Raw genomic sequence first — 19,261 nt, forward strand, 5'->3', positions numbered from 1 at the left:
ATAAAGAGAGGAAAGCATGTCATTTGATGCAAGGCAATCTTAGAATTGAAGAAGTCCAACAAGTCACAACAATGTTTAGCAGTGAAGTTATAGTGGATGGCATTTTCTGGGGGTGCAACTTGCCTATTCATCGTACAAAAATAAATCAAATTTGATTATGTTATCATTTGTAAGTCGTGTTGGATAAAAGTGTCTACTATGCAAATACATGTTACTAAAACGTAAAAGCTGAAAGCTTGTTGCATACACTGTGGTGGGCTGGCGCCCTGCCCGGGGTTTGTTTCCTGCCTTGCGCCCTGTGTTGGCTAGGATTGGCTCCAGCAGACCCCTGTAGTTAGGATATAGCGGGATGGATAATGGATGGATGGATGGATGTTACATAAAGCCCACAATAACTGTTTTCTCACAGACCCCCTATAAATTTAATTTTACATATAGATTGAATCTGTATGTGCAATGAGAGATCCCAAAAAATCCCAGAATTAAAAAAAGAAAACTTTAGTATAAAACTACCGCAATTCCCCTTCAGCCACCCTCAAAATCATCTTTCTTGAGATCAATCTACATCTCCTATTCCTGTTACAAAAAAAAATTTCCCTTAGATTTCTTCCACGGTAGAAGATCATCTACCATTTTAATTTTGGGAACAAAACGTATAGTCACAGGGCTCGAGATCACAGCAAATACGGGGTGCTGCGAGGCAACAATCGCACTGTTTTCGGTCAAAGATTCTTTGAACTACAACGTGTTGTGTGCCGGTGAGTTGTCAGTTTGTGATGGGAACTTCGCGAACGATTCGTTGTCTGCGGAGCAATTGGTGAAGAAGAACAAGTCGATTTGGTGGAGCGCCACGGGAGCGCCAAAGCACATGCGAGTTCCTCCTGGATGAAGTCGTCAGCGCGCTCCGTTTTCCTTATAGACTTTTCAAGCGCATGCGCGCGAACCGCCCGACTCACGATATCTTGACTCCTTTGATTAATGAACGAGTCACTCACTACCTGAGAATCAGTCTAATGATTCTGGTTCATTTGATTTGCGAACTTGTGATTCTGTAACGAAACGTCTTGTTTTAATTATGCTTTTCAAATGTGTTATAATTCTTTGTTTATGGAAAGAGGACAATGGCATATGAAATACTATGTTAGATATACAATGAGTTTTAAATGAATAAGATGGTCAGCTGTTACAGAAATACACAAACCAGCCCATCTGGCACCAATAATCACACCTCGATATAAATGACTGTGATCACATTTATTTCCTTTTTTTGCTGTTTGATGTGAACATTAACTGAAGTGCCTAACCTGTATCTGCAGGAGTTTATGCATTGTGCTGCTGCCACACGATTGGCTGAGAAGAAAATCACATGGCTAAGGAGCTGTGCAGGTCTTCGTAATTATTTACTCAGTGAGTTTACATTTGTATGTATATAAGTGTGGCCTGCACCAGATATGAAACTCATGTTGCCATCTTTTGTGGTGAATTTTATCTTTCTTTAAGTGTTTTAGGTATCACCAGACCCGTTTTGCAATTTTTGCTTGATTTCCACCAACTACACATAACTCTGGATTTGTTTTCAAGGCTTTGTAATCCTGCTGTGCTCATGGCATCATTAATTTAATAGCACATACAGTTGCAAGCAAAAACCAAAAATAGAAGCAAACTAACAGATATAAAGTAATGAACTAATTGTTTTGACATCTGGCATCTCAGTTGCTATTTACCATTTACACAGAAGATAACAGTTTCATCTTCATAACCAGAACAATGTCATAGTGATATCGCTTTACTTTAAAATTGACTGTTGCTCTCAATAGCTTTTACTGAAAAGTTAAACCATTTCCTGAAGCAACTGTTTTTAAAATTAACACCCACCTTAATTAAAGGAGCAGTGTCTTTGTATCTGTGTACCCATCCAGTTGCCATGTCTCTGTCATTCCAACAGATGGCACATCATAAACATTAACCCCGCTTTTACAGTTCCATACTAAACTGCAAAATATTAAAATATATTCATTGCACATCACAAATATTAACACTACTTTAAAAAATCCCATTCCAAATGGCATGTAATTGAGACATACAGTATGCATTGTATTTTACATTCCAACTGATGGTGAGTCACAAACATCTGTAGTAATAAAATGCATTGCAATTGTTATTCAACAGATGGAGCATCACAAACATTAACACTACTTTAACAAATCCCACACCAAATGGCATAAAACAGAAGCATAAGCATTGCATTTGTCATTATAGCAGGTGGTGCATCACACACATTAAAACTGCTTTTACAATTCTCACTCCAAATGGCACAAAACAGAGACATGTGCATTTGGCATCGATAGATAGATAGATAGATAGATAGATAGATAGATAGATAGATAGATATGAAAGGCACTATATAATAGATAGATAGATAGATAGATAGATAGATAGATAGATAGATAGATAGATAGATAGATAGATAGATATGAAAGGCACTATATAGATAGATAGATAGATAGATAGATAGATAGATAGATAGATAGATAGATAGATAGATAGATAGATAGATATGAAAGGCACTATATAATAGATAGATAGATAGATAGATAGATAGATAGATAGATAGATAGATATGAAAGGCACTATATAATAGATAGATAAATAGATAGATAGATAGATAGATAGATAGATAGATAGATAGATAGATATGAAAGGCACTATATGATAGATAGATAGATAGATAGATAGATAGATAGATAGATAGATAGATATGAAAGGCACTATATAATTGATAGATAGATAGATATGAAAGGCACTATATAATTGATAGATACAAGTCGTTATCAACAATACAGCCTGCCACCAGAAAAGTTTGTCCACACTTGCTATAAAACTATAAATGTTTAAATACTGAAGAACTTTTATAGTTTCTTCGACACTTTATATTGTCAGTTTATATCAGAGCAAAATTAACTGCACTCATATTGCAATAAGGGCGCCTAGCGAGAATGAAGCTGCTTTTGTTAAGTGTTAGAAGTAACATTCCATTAACACACAAGTCATCTGTGATGCCAAGATGAGAAAGAAAAATGAGGTGGCTTGGTAGCCTGGTTCAACCCGTGATTAATTTATTTTGAAGGAAAGTAGCTTTGGCAGACGTGATGGTGCTGGACGTGACGGCTGGCTCGCTGATAAGGTGACTGGCTGAACCCTCACTGTTTCCTAAAGACCTGTTCAATTCATTGTAACAGCAATCAGATCATTACATGTGGCAGATGACAGTCGCTATCCGCTTAGATGCTGGCCTTTCCTGGACCCCCAGAGCGCAGAGGAAAGGCGCTATAATGCCGTGCATGTTCGTGATGCCCTCAGTTGAGGAGCACAGCCAGATGTATCAGGTGGGAGGCTGCTCTACCAACCAATGAAATTCTGCAGCATTGTAATTATGTGTGTATGAGGCTCATTTGCATAGTCCATATATGGTAGTTCCAGGGCAGCGGGGAGTCGAAGCGTGTTTACGTACGCACGTTTACAAGATAATTTTGATTTAGAAAAGGTAAATTGTGTAGAAATGGAATAATAATAATCCTAATAATAATAATAATACATTAATATTTATACAGCGCCTTTACACCAAGTTTTATAGACAGATTTTTAGCATACACATTTTCCTGTTTTGTGGAGTAAAGCATGCTTTCGCATTCAAAATTCACATAAAGTTTTATACATACAGTAAATAAGACCCCTGGTCCTCACTAAAAAACCTATCTATCTGGTTAAGGGAGAGCAGACAGATTTTGGTCACCCTAGGAAGTCTCTTCCCAGAACAGTTCAATGGAAAATCCGAGAAACTGATCAAGAGGCTGAGGTGACCTGAAATCGGGATGGAGCTTCCATTTGGCTTCTCTGATGGGGGGGGGTGGTCTCGGCAGTAGGCCGGGATTTTTATTTATGAGCAGACAAAGGCTCTCTCAAACAATGCATTGTCCTTGGAGGTGCAGGCCTATCAGTTATAGCACATTCGCTTCAACAGGCAAAAATTCTTTTCAAAAGGGAAGATGAATTCCTCCTTTAATAAATCTTTCAGGAGTCGTAAATATGTGTAAAGAGCCGTACTTACCAGGCGAAGGAAGAAACAAAAAAGCAGCCTCTGCCAGGGGCCATTCATATTGATTTCAGGATTCCAAGAAGGACTGAAATGTAGAAGAAGAAGAAATCAAGTTAGGGAGGATTTACAGAAGATTCTTCTATCCATGGATTCCTGGAATGAAATGCAAATGCGGGGTGTCTCTGAGGACATTTGGCAGTGATCTTATATGTGTAATTGATTTCTTATTTGGTTATGTGTCTGTAGCTTCTTTTTTTTTGAAAAACAATGTCTTCAAATTATTATTATTAAGAATAACACTGAATTACATTTACATGGTGCTTTTCTCACTGGTCAAAACCTTTTCCATAGAGAGTGGGGGGCTCTTTTAACTACCACCTTTGTGTAGCACCCACCTGGATGTTGCGATGGCAGCCATTATTGAGCCAGTCAATGGTGAGAGAGACAGCCAATTAGAGACAGGGGGTGATTAGGAAGCCATAATGTGATGGGCATCAAGGTACCCAGGGATGCCCAGAGATGTTTAATGACCCCAGAGAGTCAGCACCTCAGTTTGGTGGGCAATTTAACCAGGATGTCGGAATACACCCTACTATTTTGAGAAGATTCCCAAGGACCTTTAAAGACCCCAGATAGTCAGTACTTTGGTTTTATGTCTCATTGAGCGCATTATATCAACCACCACTAAAGTGCAGCGTCCACCTGGATGATGTGACGGCGGACATTTTTTTGCACCATACACTCACCACACATTAGTTGTTTAGGTAGGCGAAGTGGTGAGAGAGAAATAGCCAATCAGAGACAGGGGGTGATTAAGGGGTGTGACGGGCAGGCTGGAAGGACCTGGAGAGAGAGCATCGGCAGGGCACTACCTCCCACGGGGCGCGCCTGGGTGGCTGTGGCACCACAGATTCCCACAGGGCACGCTGAGAGTTGGAGTGTGGCACAGCCCTGTGGGGTTCCACGGGAAGCCACCAGGGGGAGCTGCAGAGTCCTATATGGGCTGGGAGTGATTAATGAGGCACCTGGAACACTCCCAGGGTCTGCTAAAAAGGAGCCGCCTCACTCCATTCAGAAAGCCAGAGTCGGGAGGAAGAGGGACAAAGCTTGCCAAGAGGAGGAGTGTAGGCGGGCGACAGGGAGACAAAGAAGAAGGGACTGTGAGCAGTGTATTTTGGTGCTCTGCTTATTTGTACTGTGCTGCTGTGGGGAGCGAGGGAAAAGCGCTTCCCCGCCAAAATAAACACGTATTGTGTGGCAAACTACGTGTCTCTGGCTATGTGTGTTGGGTTGGAATGGCTGTACATGCCACTGGTTTCCACCGGGGCCAGAACGACTAGGCCCTGGTGGGCAATTTAGCCTGGACATCAGGATACACCCCACTCCTTACGAAGCATGCCCAGGGATCTTTTACAACGTCAGAGAGTCAGGACCTCGGTTTTAAGACTCAGCACCATTTTTACAGCACAGTGTCCCCGTCACTGCACTGGGGCTTGGGGACCCACATGGTAAGTGCCCCCTGTAGGCCTCTTCAGCACATCTTCCAGCAGCAACCCAAGCTTTTTCCTAGATGGTCTCCCATCCCAGCACTGGCCGAGCCTGAACATGCTTAGCTTCAGATGGAAGCAGGTGGTATGGTGGCTGACAAATACAAACAGCCGTGACTGCTGATTGTACCACTGAGTAGCCAATCACTTCTGAGACACCAATGCAAATCATACGTGTCCATGTTAACAGACAATGCATACATGTTGTGTTCTCAATTATAAATAGCCCCCTGATATTAAAAGAAAGACATTCAGTTACCCTTCTGTACTCCATTAGATCAAAAAAAGAATCAGTATGGTATAATCTGCACAATACTTCCATGTAAATGTAACTTTAGTGTACCCACTAAACAGACGGCACATAACAAACATCAACACAAGAATCCTATACCAAATGGCATATAACAGAGGCGTATGCATTACATACACTATATCATTCTAACAAATGGCACATCACAGATTTTAAGATCGATGTTGATTACTTAGATTACTTAGAGCCCCAAACCCCAGACCCAGCAATACAGCACACGTACATTCTGACTATCAGTCAGAAGTTTAAGAATATCTCTGTTTTAATGGAAATGCAGGCAGCTTAACATCTTAATGTTTCATGATATCAAGGCATAGAAAAAATACATAACGGCAAATAAAAAAATAAGTCAAGGAATCAATAATTCTATTCAGATATTTAACTCATCAAAGCAGCTCCCTTTTGCTAATATAACAGCCAAACAATAACCCTTTTGATTCAGAATGCCAGTCACTCTGTGCCAGTCACCAACACTGATTCAAGCAAAAGAACCCCAGACCACCACAGGTCCTCCTCCATGTTTGACAGATGGTGTCGCACACTAAGAAACCATCCTGTCACCAACTTGACGGCGTACAAACACCCTGTCCATAAGACTTTCTTCCAGTCTGCAGTTGCCCACAGCCGGTACTTCAAGGCCCTATTGTGTCCTTTAAGGAATGGCTTTCTCACTGTCACTCGCCCTGTCAATCCTGCTGCACAAAGTCTCCTCTTCACAGTACAAACTGACACTTGCTTTAGTCCACCTGCACTGTTAAGCTGTTGTGCTGTGAGGCGCCTGTGATCACGCAAGCTGGCGACCCTCGGAAACTTCTCTTCTGATTGGCTGGAGACATTGTTTCTGCCAGATCTCCTCCTATCAGAGTTTCTTCCACTTTCCAATTGCCTTTGGATAGTGTAGGACACCACTAGACTCACTGACACTTTCATTTTTCTGCAGTGTCCCTAAATGACAGGCTTACATGTGTAAGAGTAATAATGCTCTGTCTCATTTCATTGGTTAATCACCATTTTCTTGCCATTATAACTGGAATAGTGTCCAAGTTGTACTTCAGACGGTGCAGTAAAACAGTCTGTTGTTACTGCACCTGCCTTCTCCCAGTATGTGGATTGTAACACCCGGGGAAACAGGACTATCGACCTACTGTATGCAAACGTTAAAGACGTATACAGCGCCACCCCGCTGCCTGCGCTTGGGAAAGCAGATCATAACCTGGTTCTGCTTCAGCCTCACTACAAACCAAGAGTGAGGGAACTACCTACAACCACACACTCATTCAGGACGTGGTCCCCTGAGGCAGAGCAGGCTCTGAGAGACTGCTTGGGAACTACAGACTGGGATATCCTGCAGGGGTCACATAGTGAGAACATTGAAATCTGCCATGCAGGCCATTTTTGCCCAGTCTCTTTCTTATGGTGGAGTCGTGAACACTGACCTTAATTGAGGCAAGTGAGGCCTGCAGTTCTTTAGATGTTGTCCTGGGGTCTTTGTGACCTCTCGGATGAGTCGTCTCTGCGCTCTTGGGGTAATTTTGGTCGGCCGGCCACTCCTGGGAAGGTTCACCACTGTTCCATGTTTTTGCCATTTGTGGATAATGGCTCTCACTGTGGTTCGCTGGAGTCCCAGAGCTTTAGAAATGGCTTTATAACCTTTGCCAGACTGATAGATCTCAATTACTTCTGTTCTCATTTGTTCCTGAATTTCTTTGGATCTTGGCATGATGTCTAGCTTTTGAGGTGCTTTTGGTCTACTTCTCTGTGTCAGGCAGCTCCTATTTAAGTGATTTCTTGATTGAAACAGGTGTGGCAGTAATCAGGCCTGGGGGTGGCTACGGAAATTGAACTCAGGTGTGATACACCACAGTTAGGTTATTTTTGAACAAGGGGGCAATTACTTTTTCACACAGGCCCATGTAGGTTTGGATTTTCTTTCTCCCTAAATAATAAAAACCATTATTTAAAAACTGCATTTTGTGTTTACTTGTGTTATATTTGACTAATGGTTAAATGTGTTTGATGATCAGAAACATTTTGTGTGACAAACATGCAAAAGAATAAGAAATCAGGAGGGGGGCAAATAGTTTTTCACACCACTGTATATATATATATATATATATATATATATATATATATATATATATATATATATATATATACACAGTGCATCCATAAAGTATTCACAGCGCATCACTTTTTCCTCATTTTGTTATGTTACAGCCTTATTCCAAAATGGATTAAATTCATTTTGAAGTTATTAACTGCACTACTGACTACATAAACTTCTGTATGGACATTGTAGTTCCAGTAAGAACCGTACGATGCTACGCTAACAACAAGCCATGGATTACAAGTGACATCAAGGGCCTTTTGAACCAGAAGAAAAGGGCTTTTAAAGACGGTGATCAGCATGAGCTCAAGCGCGTGCAGAAGGAACTCCAAGTCCAGCTCAGGGTGGCGAAAGAGCAGTACAGGAGAAAGCTGAAGCAGAAGTGGCAGAATAACAGCATGAAGGAAGTGTGGGATGGGATGAAGATCATCACTGGCTGCAGCTCGAAGCGGGATGCCACCATCGAGAGAGACGTGGAGAGAGCAAACCAGATGAAGAACTTCTTTAACAGGTTTGACCACCCTAACCCACTCTCACCTCGGAGTACTGCACCCTCCACCATCCTTCTGCTGATACCAGCATAGGAGAGAGTTTCCCCCCACCCACAATTACAGCAGCACAGGTAAGGAGAGAGCTGAGGAGACTTCGTGACAGCAAAGCAGCGGGTCCAGATGGAGTATCGCCACGACTGCTGAAGGCCTGTGCGTTGGAGCTGGGGAGTCCTCTACAGCGCATCTTCAACCTGAGCCTGGAACAGGGGAGAGTCTCGAGGCTTTGGAAAACATCTTGCATTGCCCCAGTCCCAAAGGTATCATGTCCTAGTGAGCTGAATGACATCTGGCCTGTCACCCTGAAATTACATGTGATGAAGACTATGGATCAGCTGCTGCTTCACCACCTGAGGCCACAGGTCCGCCACGCCCTTGACCCTCTGCAGTTCGCATACCAGGAGAAGGTGGGAGAGGAGGATGCCATCATCTATATGCCACACCGATGCCTCTCCAACCTCGACAAAGGCAGTGGTGCTGTAAGAATTATGTTTCTGGACTTCTCTAGTGCCTTCAACACCATCCAACCTCGGCTCCTTAGGGACAAGCTGACAGAAATGGGAGTAGACTCACACCTGGTGGTATGGATCGTGGACTATCTTACAGACAGACCTCAGTATGTGCGTCTTGGGAACTGCAGGTCTGACATTGTGGTCAGCAGCACAGGAGCACCGCAGGGGACTGGACTTTCTCCGGTCCTGTTCAGCCAACATACATTAGACTTCCAATACAACTCGCAGTCCTGCCACGTGCAAATTTTCGCTGTTGACACTGCTATCGTGGGCTGCATCAGGAGTGGGCAGGAGGAGGAGTATAGGAACCTAATCAAGGACTTGTTAAATGGTGCGACTCAAACCACTTACACCTGAACACCAGCAAAACCAAGGAGCCCCTCATGGACCCCGTGATCATCAGAGGTGACTGTGCAGAGGGTGCAGACCTATAAATACCTGGGAGTGCAGCTGGATGATAAACTGGACTGGACTGCCAATACTGATGCTCTGTGTAAGAAAGGACAGAGCCGACTATACTTCATTAGAAGACTGGCGTCCTTCAACATCTGCAATAAGATGCTGCAGATGTTCTATCAGACGGTTGTGCCGAGCGCCCTCTTCTACGCGGTGGTGAGCTGGTGAGGCAGCATAAAGAAGAGGGACGCCTCATGCCTTGACAAACTGGTGAGGAAGGCAGGCTCTATTGTAGGCACAGAGCTGGACAGTTTGACATCCGTGGCAGAGCAACGGGTGCTGAGCAGACTCCTGTCAATCATGGAGAATCCACTGCATCCACTGAACAGGATCATCTCCAGACAGAGGAGCAGCTTCAGCGACAAACTGCTGTCACCATCCTGCTCCACTGACAGACTGAGGAGACCCCACACTATGCGACTCTTCAATTCCATCCGGGGGGGTAAACGTTAACATTATACAAAGTTATTGTCTGTTATACCTGCCTCGCACTCTCCACCTTGCATTTTTTAACTTGCACTGCTTTTTTTTTTAAATAATATTATTTTTTATCAGTATGCTTCTGCTGGAGTATGTGAATTTCCCCTTGGGATTAATAAAGTATCTATCTATCTATCTATCTATCTATCTATCTATCTATCTATCTATCTATCTATCTATATATATTATGCCTTTTCTTTATATCTATCTATCTATCTATCTCTCAGTTTAGTTTTCCTCTGTTAACACTCAGCCCTATGGAATTTTCACTAAAGATCTGACACTCTATGAGTTTTCCAGGCTATTTTAGTGCTGGATGGTTTCTGAACAATTTTTTCAGGGGCCACTATGTCGGCTGCAACTCTCACCTAAGACATAAATATTCCATTTTACTGGTAGTATTGCTAGTTGTGCTAAGACAAGCACTAAATTTGGACTGATTACTGAGAATGTTAGCCAACAGAGACATTGTGGAGTCATCAAAAGAACGTTTTTTAACAACATGCTGATCCTTAATTCTAGTTAGCAGTATTCCGTTCTTGAATAGAATGCAAAAATTGTCAGGTTTAATGATATCCATGACCAACTTCGTGTCAACTTTTAATCCTTTTAAAATGATTAAATCCAGCGTGTGTCCTCCCTCATGTGTAGGCTGACTGACATGCTGGCTAAGATCAAACGAGGCCAACAAATTAATAAATTCTCTTGCTACAGGGTCACAAAGAAAATCCACATGAACAATGAAACCCCCTACAATTAGGAACCTGTCGTAATTAGTTATTACTATGGATACTAAGTCAGAATTCCTCATTAAAAAATGTACCATACAGTATTGTGGATGTCTATAAACAGTAGATAAGAGAGACGGTATCACTCCTCGAATAACCATGGACACAAAGTGTCCAGACCTCCATCTTGATGGATTAATCCACTTTGAGAACTTTGGGTTGCATTCTGTTTATGAAAATGTGCTATAGAAATAAATGTCATTGCCACTCCTGTTCTATATTCAGTATATCACATCAATCAAATCAATTCTTATTTGTCACATACAAATTATACATGCAATACAATATGCAGTGAAATGCTCAATTGCTCTATATATACACATGCCTGAAGAGCTGAGGTGTTCTAAAACTTTTGACTGGTAGTATGTATATATATGAGGGAGAGTCAAGCTAAAGTAAGAAAATGGGATTTATTAGAAAATGGTCAAGACACATCCTTTTGTTCGGCTCGAATTCCGGCACTGCCAGGCAGATGGCGCAAGTACATTGAGAAGGGTGGAGATGACAGCATCACTTTTGTTAAGGTTCGCTCCGCTTTCTGATAAACCCCATTTTCTAATTTTAGCTTGACTCCCCCTCATATACAGCATATATATATACTGTATATATATATATATATATATATATATATATATATAGAGAGAGAGAGAGAGAGAGAGAGAGTATATGTTGACACAAATGCACCTTTGGGCAGTTTGAAGACTCTGGGAATTCCTCTCCAATCCAGAAGATGGTGCTGTTTCTTCTCTTCTGGATTATTGACTTTGGATATTGATATACTAGTCAGTCAGTCAGTCATTGTCCAACCCGCTATTTCCTAAAATAGGGTCTCGGGGGTCTGCTGGAGCATAGGGCTCAAGGCAGGAACAAATCCCGGGCAGGGTGCCTGCCCACCACAGGACACGCACACACGCACACCAAACACACACTAGGGATAATTTAGGATCTCCAATACACTTAATCTGCATGTCTAGGAAACCAGAGCACCCGGAGGAAAGCCACGCAGACACGGGGAGAACATGCAAACTCTCCTTGCTCCTTACTATGAGGCAGCAGTGCTACCACTATGCCACCATGCTGCCCATTGATATACTAATGATATACTGTACTAATATACTAATAGATGGTACTAATATATATATATATATATATATATATATATATATTTGTATATAAATACAGACATAAACACACACTACTGTTCAAAAGTTTGGGGGTCACCCAAAATTTTTCATATTTTGAATACAAATTCATACCATTCTGTCTCAAGATGCCATTAAATTGATTTAACAAAGGCATTGCTAGTGTGTATAAAGGCTACTACTGCTTGACTGATTTTTTATTTATTTTTCACATATTGCTGCAAAGCCCCATTTTCAGCAGCCATTCCTTCAGTGTCCTAATGGTCAACTCCCTGAGGTTCTCTTTAATTAATGAGTCCTGTTTACATGCTAATCGGTTATTAGAGAAACCTTCCTAACTGCATTAGCACCACTGAAGCCTGTCATTCTGTTCACTTGAGTTGCAAGGTACGGGCATTCATTCAAAATGAAACAGCTTTCTCAAAAAAACTAGAAAGTTTTTTAAAGAATGAAGTGCGACAGGGCAGAGAAACTGAATATTTCATTCAAATCGTTCTTTTACTGTCTTGAGAGAAGAAGGAGAACTGGATCTGACCAGGACAGAAAAAGACAGGAAAAAGATGAGATGGAAACCTGCATTAGAGGAGAAGGACATCAGAGTGTGTAGTGTGAGAAACAAAGATCTTGCAGGTCATCAGTCAGCTTCTTCTTTAAATACACACCACATCCCAGTGTCATCTACAATAGAAAAAAGGCGAATCCTGGATGCATGATGACAATTTCTGGGTGACTCTAAAACTTTGAGCGGTGCCAATAAATATATACTATATATATATATATATATATACACACATACATATTATATATATATGTACGTATATATATGTAGCATCTACAATGTATATATATATATATATATATATATATATATATATATATATATATATATATATATATATACAGTGGTGTGAAAACTATTTGCCCCTTCCTGATTTATTTTTTTGCATGTTTGTCACACAAAATGTTTCTGATCATCAAACACATTTAACCATTAGTCAAATATAACACAAGTAAACACAAAATGCAGTTTTTAAATGATGGTTTTATTATTTAGGAGAAAAAAATCCAAACCTACATGGCCCAGTGTGAAAAAGTAATTGCCCCCTGAACCTAATAACTGGTTGGGCCACCCTTAGCAGCAATGACTGCAATCAAGCGTTTGCGATAACTTGCAATGAGTCTTTACAGCTCTGGAGGAATTTTGGCCCACTCATCTTTGCAGAATTGTTGTAATTCAGCTTTATTTGAGGGTTTTCTAGCATGAGCCGCCTTTTAAGGTCATGCCATAGCATCTCAATTGGATTCAGGTCAGGACTTTGACTAGGCCACTCCAAAGTCTTCATTTTGTTTTTCTTCAGCCATTCAGAGGTGGATTTGCTGGTGTGTTTTGGGTCATTGTCCTGTTGCAGCACCCAAGATCGCTTCAGCTTGACTTGACGAACAGATGGCCAGACATTCTCCTTCAGGATTTTTTGGTTGACAGTAGAATTCATGGTTCCATCTATCACAGCAAGCCTTCCAGGTCCTGAAGCAGCAAAACAACCCCAGACCATCACACTACCACCACCATATTTTACTGTTGGTATGATGTTCTGAAATGCTGTGTTCCTTTTACGCCAGATGTAACGGGACATTTGCCTTCCAAAAGTTCAACTTTTGTCTCATCAGTCCACAAGGTATTTTCCCAAAAGTCTTGGCAATCATTGAGATTTTTCTTAGCAAAATTCAGACGAGCCCTAATGTTCTTTTTGCTTAACAGTAGTTTGCGTCTTGGAAATCTGCCATGCAGGCCGTTTTTGCCCAGTCTCTTTCTTATGGTGGAGTCGTGAACACTGACCTTAATTAAGGCAAGTGAGGCCTGCAGTTCTTTAGACGTTGTCCTGGGGTCTTTGTGACCTCTCGGATGAGTCGTCTCTGCGCTCTTGGGGTAATTTTGGTCGGCCGGCCACTCCTGGGAAGGTTCACCACTGTTCCATGTTTTGCCATTTGTGGATAATGGCTCTCACTGTGGTTCGCTGGAGTCCCAAAGCTTTAGAAATGGCTTTATAACCTTTACCAGACTGATAGATCTCAATTACTTCTGTTCTCATTTGTTCCTGACTTTCTTTGGATCTTGGCATGATGTCTAGCTTTTGAGGTGCTTTTGGTCTACTTCTCTGTGTCAGGCAGCTCCTATTTAAGTGATTTCTCGATTGAAACAGGTGTGGCAGTAATCAGGCCTGGGGGGGCTACGGAAATTGAACTCAGGTGTGATACACCACAGTTAGGTGATTTTTGAACAAGGGGCAATTACTTTTTCACACAGGGCCATGTAGGTTTGGATTTTTTCTCCCTAAATAATAAAACCATCATTTAAAACTGCATTTTGTGTTTACTTGTGTTATATTTGACTAATGGTTAAATGTGTTTGATGATCAGAAACATTTTGTGTGACAAACATGCAAAAGAATAAGAAATCAGGAAGGGGGCAAATAGTTTTTCACACCACTGTATATATATATATATATATATATATATTTACAGTGCATCCGTAAAGTATTCACAGCGTATCACTTTTTCCACATTTTGTTATGTTACAACCTTATTCCAAAATGGATTAAATTCATTTTTTTCCTTAGAATTCTACACACAACACCCCATAATGACAACATGAAAAAAGTCTACTTGAGGTTTTTGCAAATTTATTAAAAATATAAAAACTGAAAAATCCCATGTACATACTGTAAGTATTCACAGCCTTTGCTCAATACTTTGTCGATGCACCTTTGGCAGCAATTACAGCCTCAGGTCTTTTTGAATCTGATGCCACAAGCTTGGCACACCTATCCTTGGCCAGTTTCGCCCATTCCTCTTGGCAGCACCTCTCAAGCTCCATCAGGTTGGATGGGAAGCGTCGGTGCACAGCCATTTTAAGATCTCTCCAGAGATGTTCAATCGGATTCAAGTCTGGGCTCTGGCTGGCCACTCAAGGACATTCACAGAGTTGTCCTGAAGCCACTCCTTTGATATCTTGGCTGTGTGCTTAGGGTCGTTGTCCTGCTGAAAGATGAACCATCGCCCCAGTCTGAGGTCAAGAGCGCTCTGGAGCAGGTTTTCATCCAGGATGTCTCTGTACATTGCTGCAGTCATCTTTCCCTTTATCCTGACTAGTCTCCCAGTTTCTGCCCCCCACAGCATGATGCTGCCACCACCATGCTTCACTGTAGGGATGGTATTGGTCTGGTGATGAACGGTGCCTGGTTTCCTCCAAATGTGATGCCTGGCATTCACACCAAAGAGTTCAATCTTTGTCTCATCAGACCAGAGAATTTTGTTTCTCATGGTCTGAGAGTCCTTCAGGTGCCTTTTGGCAAACTGCAGGCGGGCTGCCATGTGCCTTTACTAAGGAGTGGCTTCCGTCAGGCCACTCTACCATACAGGCCTGATTGGTGGATTGCTGCAGAGATGGTTGTCCTTCTGGAAGGTTCTCCTCTCTCCACAGAAGACCTCCGGAGCTCTGATAGAGTGACCATCGGGTTCTTGGTCACCTCCCTGACTAAGGCCCTTCTCCCCTGATCACTCAGTTTAGATGGCCAGCCAGCTCTAGGAAGAGTCCTGGTGGTTTTGAACTTCTTCCACTTACGGAGGATGGAGGCCACTGTGCTCATTGGGACCTTCAAAGCAGCAGAAATTTTTCTGTAACCTTTCTCAGATTCGTGCCTCGAGACAATCCTGTCTCGGTGGTCTACAGACAATTCCTTTGACTTCATGCTTGGTTTGTGCTCTGACATGAACTGTCAACTGTGGGACCTTCTATAGACAGGTGTGTGCCTTTCCAAATCATGTCCAGTCAACTGAATTTACCACAGGTGGACTCCAATGAAGCTGCAGAAACATCTCAAGGATGATCAGGGGAAACAGGATGTACCTGAGCTCAATTTGGAGCTTCATGACAAAGGCTGTGAATACTTATGTACATGTGCTTTCTCAGTTTTTTTATTTTTAATAAATTTGCAAAAATCTCAAGTAAACTTTTTTCACGTTGTCGTTATGGGGTGTTGTGTGTAGAATTCTGAGGAAAAAAATGAATTTAATCCATTTTGGAATAAGGCTGTAACATAACAAAATGTGGAAAAAGTGATGCTCTGTGAATTTCCCTAATGCCCTGTATATATATATATATATATATATATATATATATATATATATATATATATATAGTGGAAAGACAGCCCCTGGCTACAGACAGACCAACACCAGGATGTCCAAAACACGCACATTTATTTTCTCCAAGCACCACAATGCCTTTTTACCAACAACTTTCTCTTTTCGTTTCTTTTTCTCTCTGTGACCTCCACTCCCCTCCTCACAAGCTCCATCTCCTTCTTCCCAACTCCGGCTCCTCTACTGGAGTGAGGCGCCCCCTTTTTTGATAACCCAGATGGGATCCAGGTGCTCCGTCTGACAACACTTCCTGGTCTGGCAGAAGAGTCAGATGAGCACCCAGCACTCCAGATGCCCCTGGGATTACTTCCAGGAGCACTTCCCCCTGGTGGTGGTCACGTCCACCCATAGGGATGAGCTTCCCAGCTCTGTTCCAGTGGCCCCCAAGCAGACCGTGGCGGCTGCCCTCTCGTGGCTCAGGGAAGGTATCGTCCTTCTCAAGGATCGTCCAGGCGTCCCCAGCCATCTGGCAGAATATATATATAGTCACGCACATGTGCATAGGGAGCAGCTTAAGGACCCTACGCACACCGCGACAAGTCATGCCGGGGGACAGCGATGGAGTACTAACCTTTCTTTCTCTATTCCTGGAGAAAGAATGAAGCAGAAAGAATGAAGCACCACTGCCGTAATTTCTCCCGGACGCCTATGGAAACCAGCCATTTCTGGGTTCTTTTCTTACCTCTGGTTCCCTCATGATGACATCATATTCCATCACCACTACTTTCCCAGCATCGCTTAACTTCACACAAATACAATCACAGGATCAAAACAGAGCTTTTTACTTATAAAAATACCTCACAAAGGTCTATGATTCCCCTGTCAGACCCTGAAGTACTTCTGGTGCCAGGGTAAAGCCTGATGAAAGCATTTCCAGGAAGTCCCGAAAAACAGGAATCATGAATCCCAGCAGCACTCTTTGAAGGCACCCATGGGAGCCAGCCTGGCCAATTCACAGCACTACAACTCCCACCATGCCCTGCAGGTGTCCTCATGGTTATTGAGGTTCTGGAATGTTGCCACCTAGTGGACTGGGGACAAACATATTCCAGAAGAGGAACCTTCCACAATCTGCCTGTCCGGGATGCATATGGGACCATTACAATCACTATTGTTCCATTCTGGCTTTCCCTTCTCAGCAAGAGTCCCCCATTTATCCTGGATGGGTTACCAGACAATCCTGCTTTGCACTTACAATTTAAATATATATATATATATATATATATATATATATATATATATATATATATATATATATACACTACCTTTCTATTTCAGGAGCAATTCACAACAGAGAAACGTTTCAGCAGCAGAGAGAGATAAGTGCATTGCAATCATTTACAGCCAAGATGAAGCAAGATTCAAGAACATTGGCTTTTTAATGCACTTAGTATGCCCACAGTAAAGGTTACTAGGATTTTACTGATTTTTTTTTTTTTAAATCTTGTCCTAACATTTCTTTTCTGTCTAACAAGAAGTGGGATACCAGCTCATCATTGGGCACACTTTTGCACTGGCCTACACTACCTCACAATGGGCCAGTTAACCTGACATTCACATCTTTATAATGTGTGAGGTAAACTAAATAGTAAGAGATACCCCAGACAGGTATATATAAATACTGTGTATATATATATATATATATATATATATATATATATATATATATATATATATATATATATATATATATATATATAGTAAATGCCACAAAGGCTGGATGGGCATCCTTCCTCGGATGGGAGGCTGCTAATGTAATAGATAGATAGATAGATAGATAGATAGATAGATAGATAGATAGATAGATAGATACTTTATTAATCCCAAGGGAAATTCACATAATATACACAATATACAGTATATAACAAATAAATATATATATATTTTTTTTTTTTGGAGATAGTAAACATAACTAAACATCTCACTGTATAGTGTACTATATTTATAATTTGTATATGACAAATCAAATTTGATTTGATTGATGTGATATACAGTATATAAATAACGACAATAATGACATTTTATCTCTATAGTACATTTTCATACACATTTTCACAGCTCAAAGTGCAGAATTGCAAATTAAACTTTAAAGATACCAGTATTTTACATATTGTTATATATGTACACACACACACATATACATATAAGCATGGACACACACACACGTATCTATATATATATAAACCTAAACATATGAGCAGGTCTGTGTATGTCCGTGCGCCTATATGATCATATGTACAGTATATACTGTAAATGTGTGTTTATGTCTATTATATAGTATATACAGCAAATTACAAACTTGCACACATAGTAGTCAAAGATCTCAATTTCCCTTTGGAATTTCTACAACGAAAAATGACAAAAATAAAAATGTGAAATAAAATATAAAATATCCATTAATGTTGATGACTTTTTTTATATGTACTAATAAAGGAGACTATATATTTTACCCATCTATATATAATAAAATGGCATTCTGATGACGACAACAACATTTTGAAAAACGTGACAAATGCGTAACACTTACTAGATGTAAACTTCTCCGTTGAACACAATGAAGACGTTTCGCCGTCTTCTCCACCATTATCATGTCACGGGAGCACAGATTTGTTTTTATTTTTCTTGCCGTTTACAAGCAATGAGGTTTTCTTACCTCCCAGTTGGTTCAGACTCCGGTTGCGCGTTACATTTCACTTGTTAAGAACCTCCACATTCTGTACGTTTGCGTCCGCGGACATAACCAAGTGGTGATTGGCAGCACTGACACTTTCGCAGTGTCGCGGTCGCCAGCAGAAAGCTCAGGCGCCCCGCTGCAGAGGAGAGGAGAGAAGGGGTGGTGAGATTTGACTTCGCCGAGATCTCTTTGCCTTTATTGTTATGCAAATCGTGCCATTCAGCAGGCAGACTCTTGCGTAAATGGTGTCTTACTTCATTCACATAAAGTTCATCAGGCTTTATAGGAGTCAGTGGCTCGGGACTGCAGTTCGTAATGATAAATGAGGTGGGCTGTTTTTTCTTTCTTTCTTTTTTTTTTTTTTGTAAACTCAAACTTTTGTTTAAACATTCTCCGAA

The 19,261-nt window shown here is 41.3% G+C and overlaps 1 protein-coding gene across 2 annotated transcripts in view; it reads right to left on the reverse strand.

Moving 5' to 3' along the window:
* Positions 1 to 19,045, reverse strand: part of adgrd2 (adhesion G protein-coupled receptor D2) — a 452,918-nt gene extending 433,873 nt beyond the window's left edge. The window contains exons 1-2 of one of the 2 annotated variants that reach the window (XM_039762694.1): positions 18,843 to 19,045; positions 4,109 to 4,181 (exon numbers count right to left, since the gene is read on the reverse strand). In XM_039762694.1, the coding sequence (XP_039618628.1) occupies positions 4,109 to 4,156 (48 nt within the window). In that variant the 5' untranslated portion in view covers positions 4,157 to 4,181; positions 18,843 to 19,045. Of the gene's footprint in view, positions 1 to 4,108; positions 4,182 to 18,716 lie in introns of both variants that reach the window. The other variant, XM_039762695.1, reaches the window with a different exon arrangement.
* Between the last annotated feature and the right edge of the window lie 216 nt (positions 19,046 to 19,261).

The sequence above is a fragment of the Polypterus senegalus genome, chromosome 9 (genome assembly GCF_016835505.1).
Source record: "Polypterus senegalus isolate Bchr_013 chromosome 9, ASM1683550v1, whole genome shotgun sequence".
NCBI classification, from domain to species: Eukaryota; Metazoa; Chordata; class Cladistia; order Polypteriformes; family Polypteridae; genus Polypterus; species Polypterus senegalus.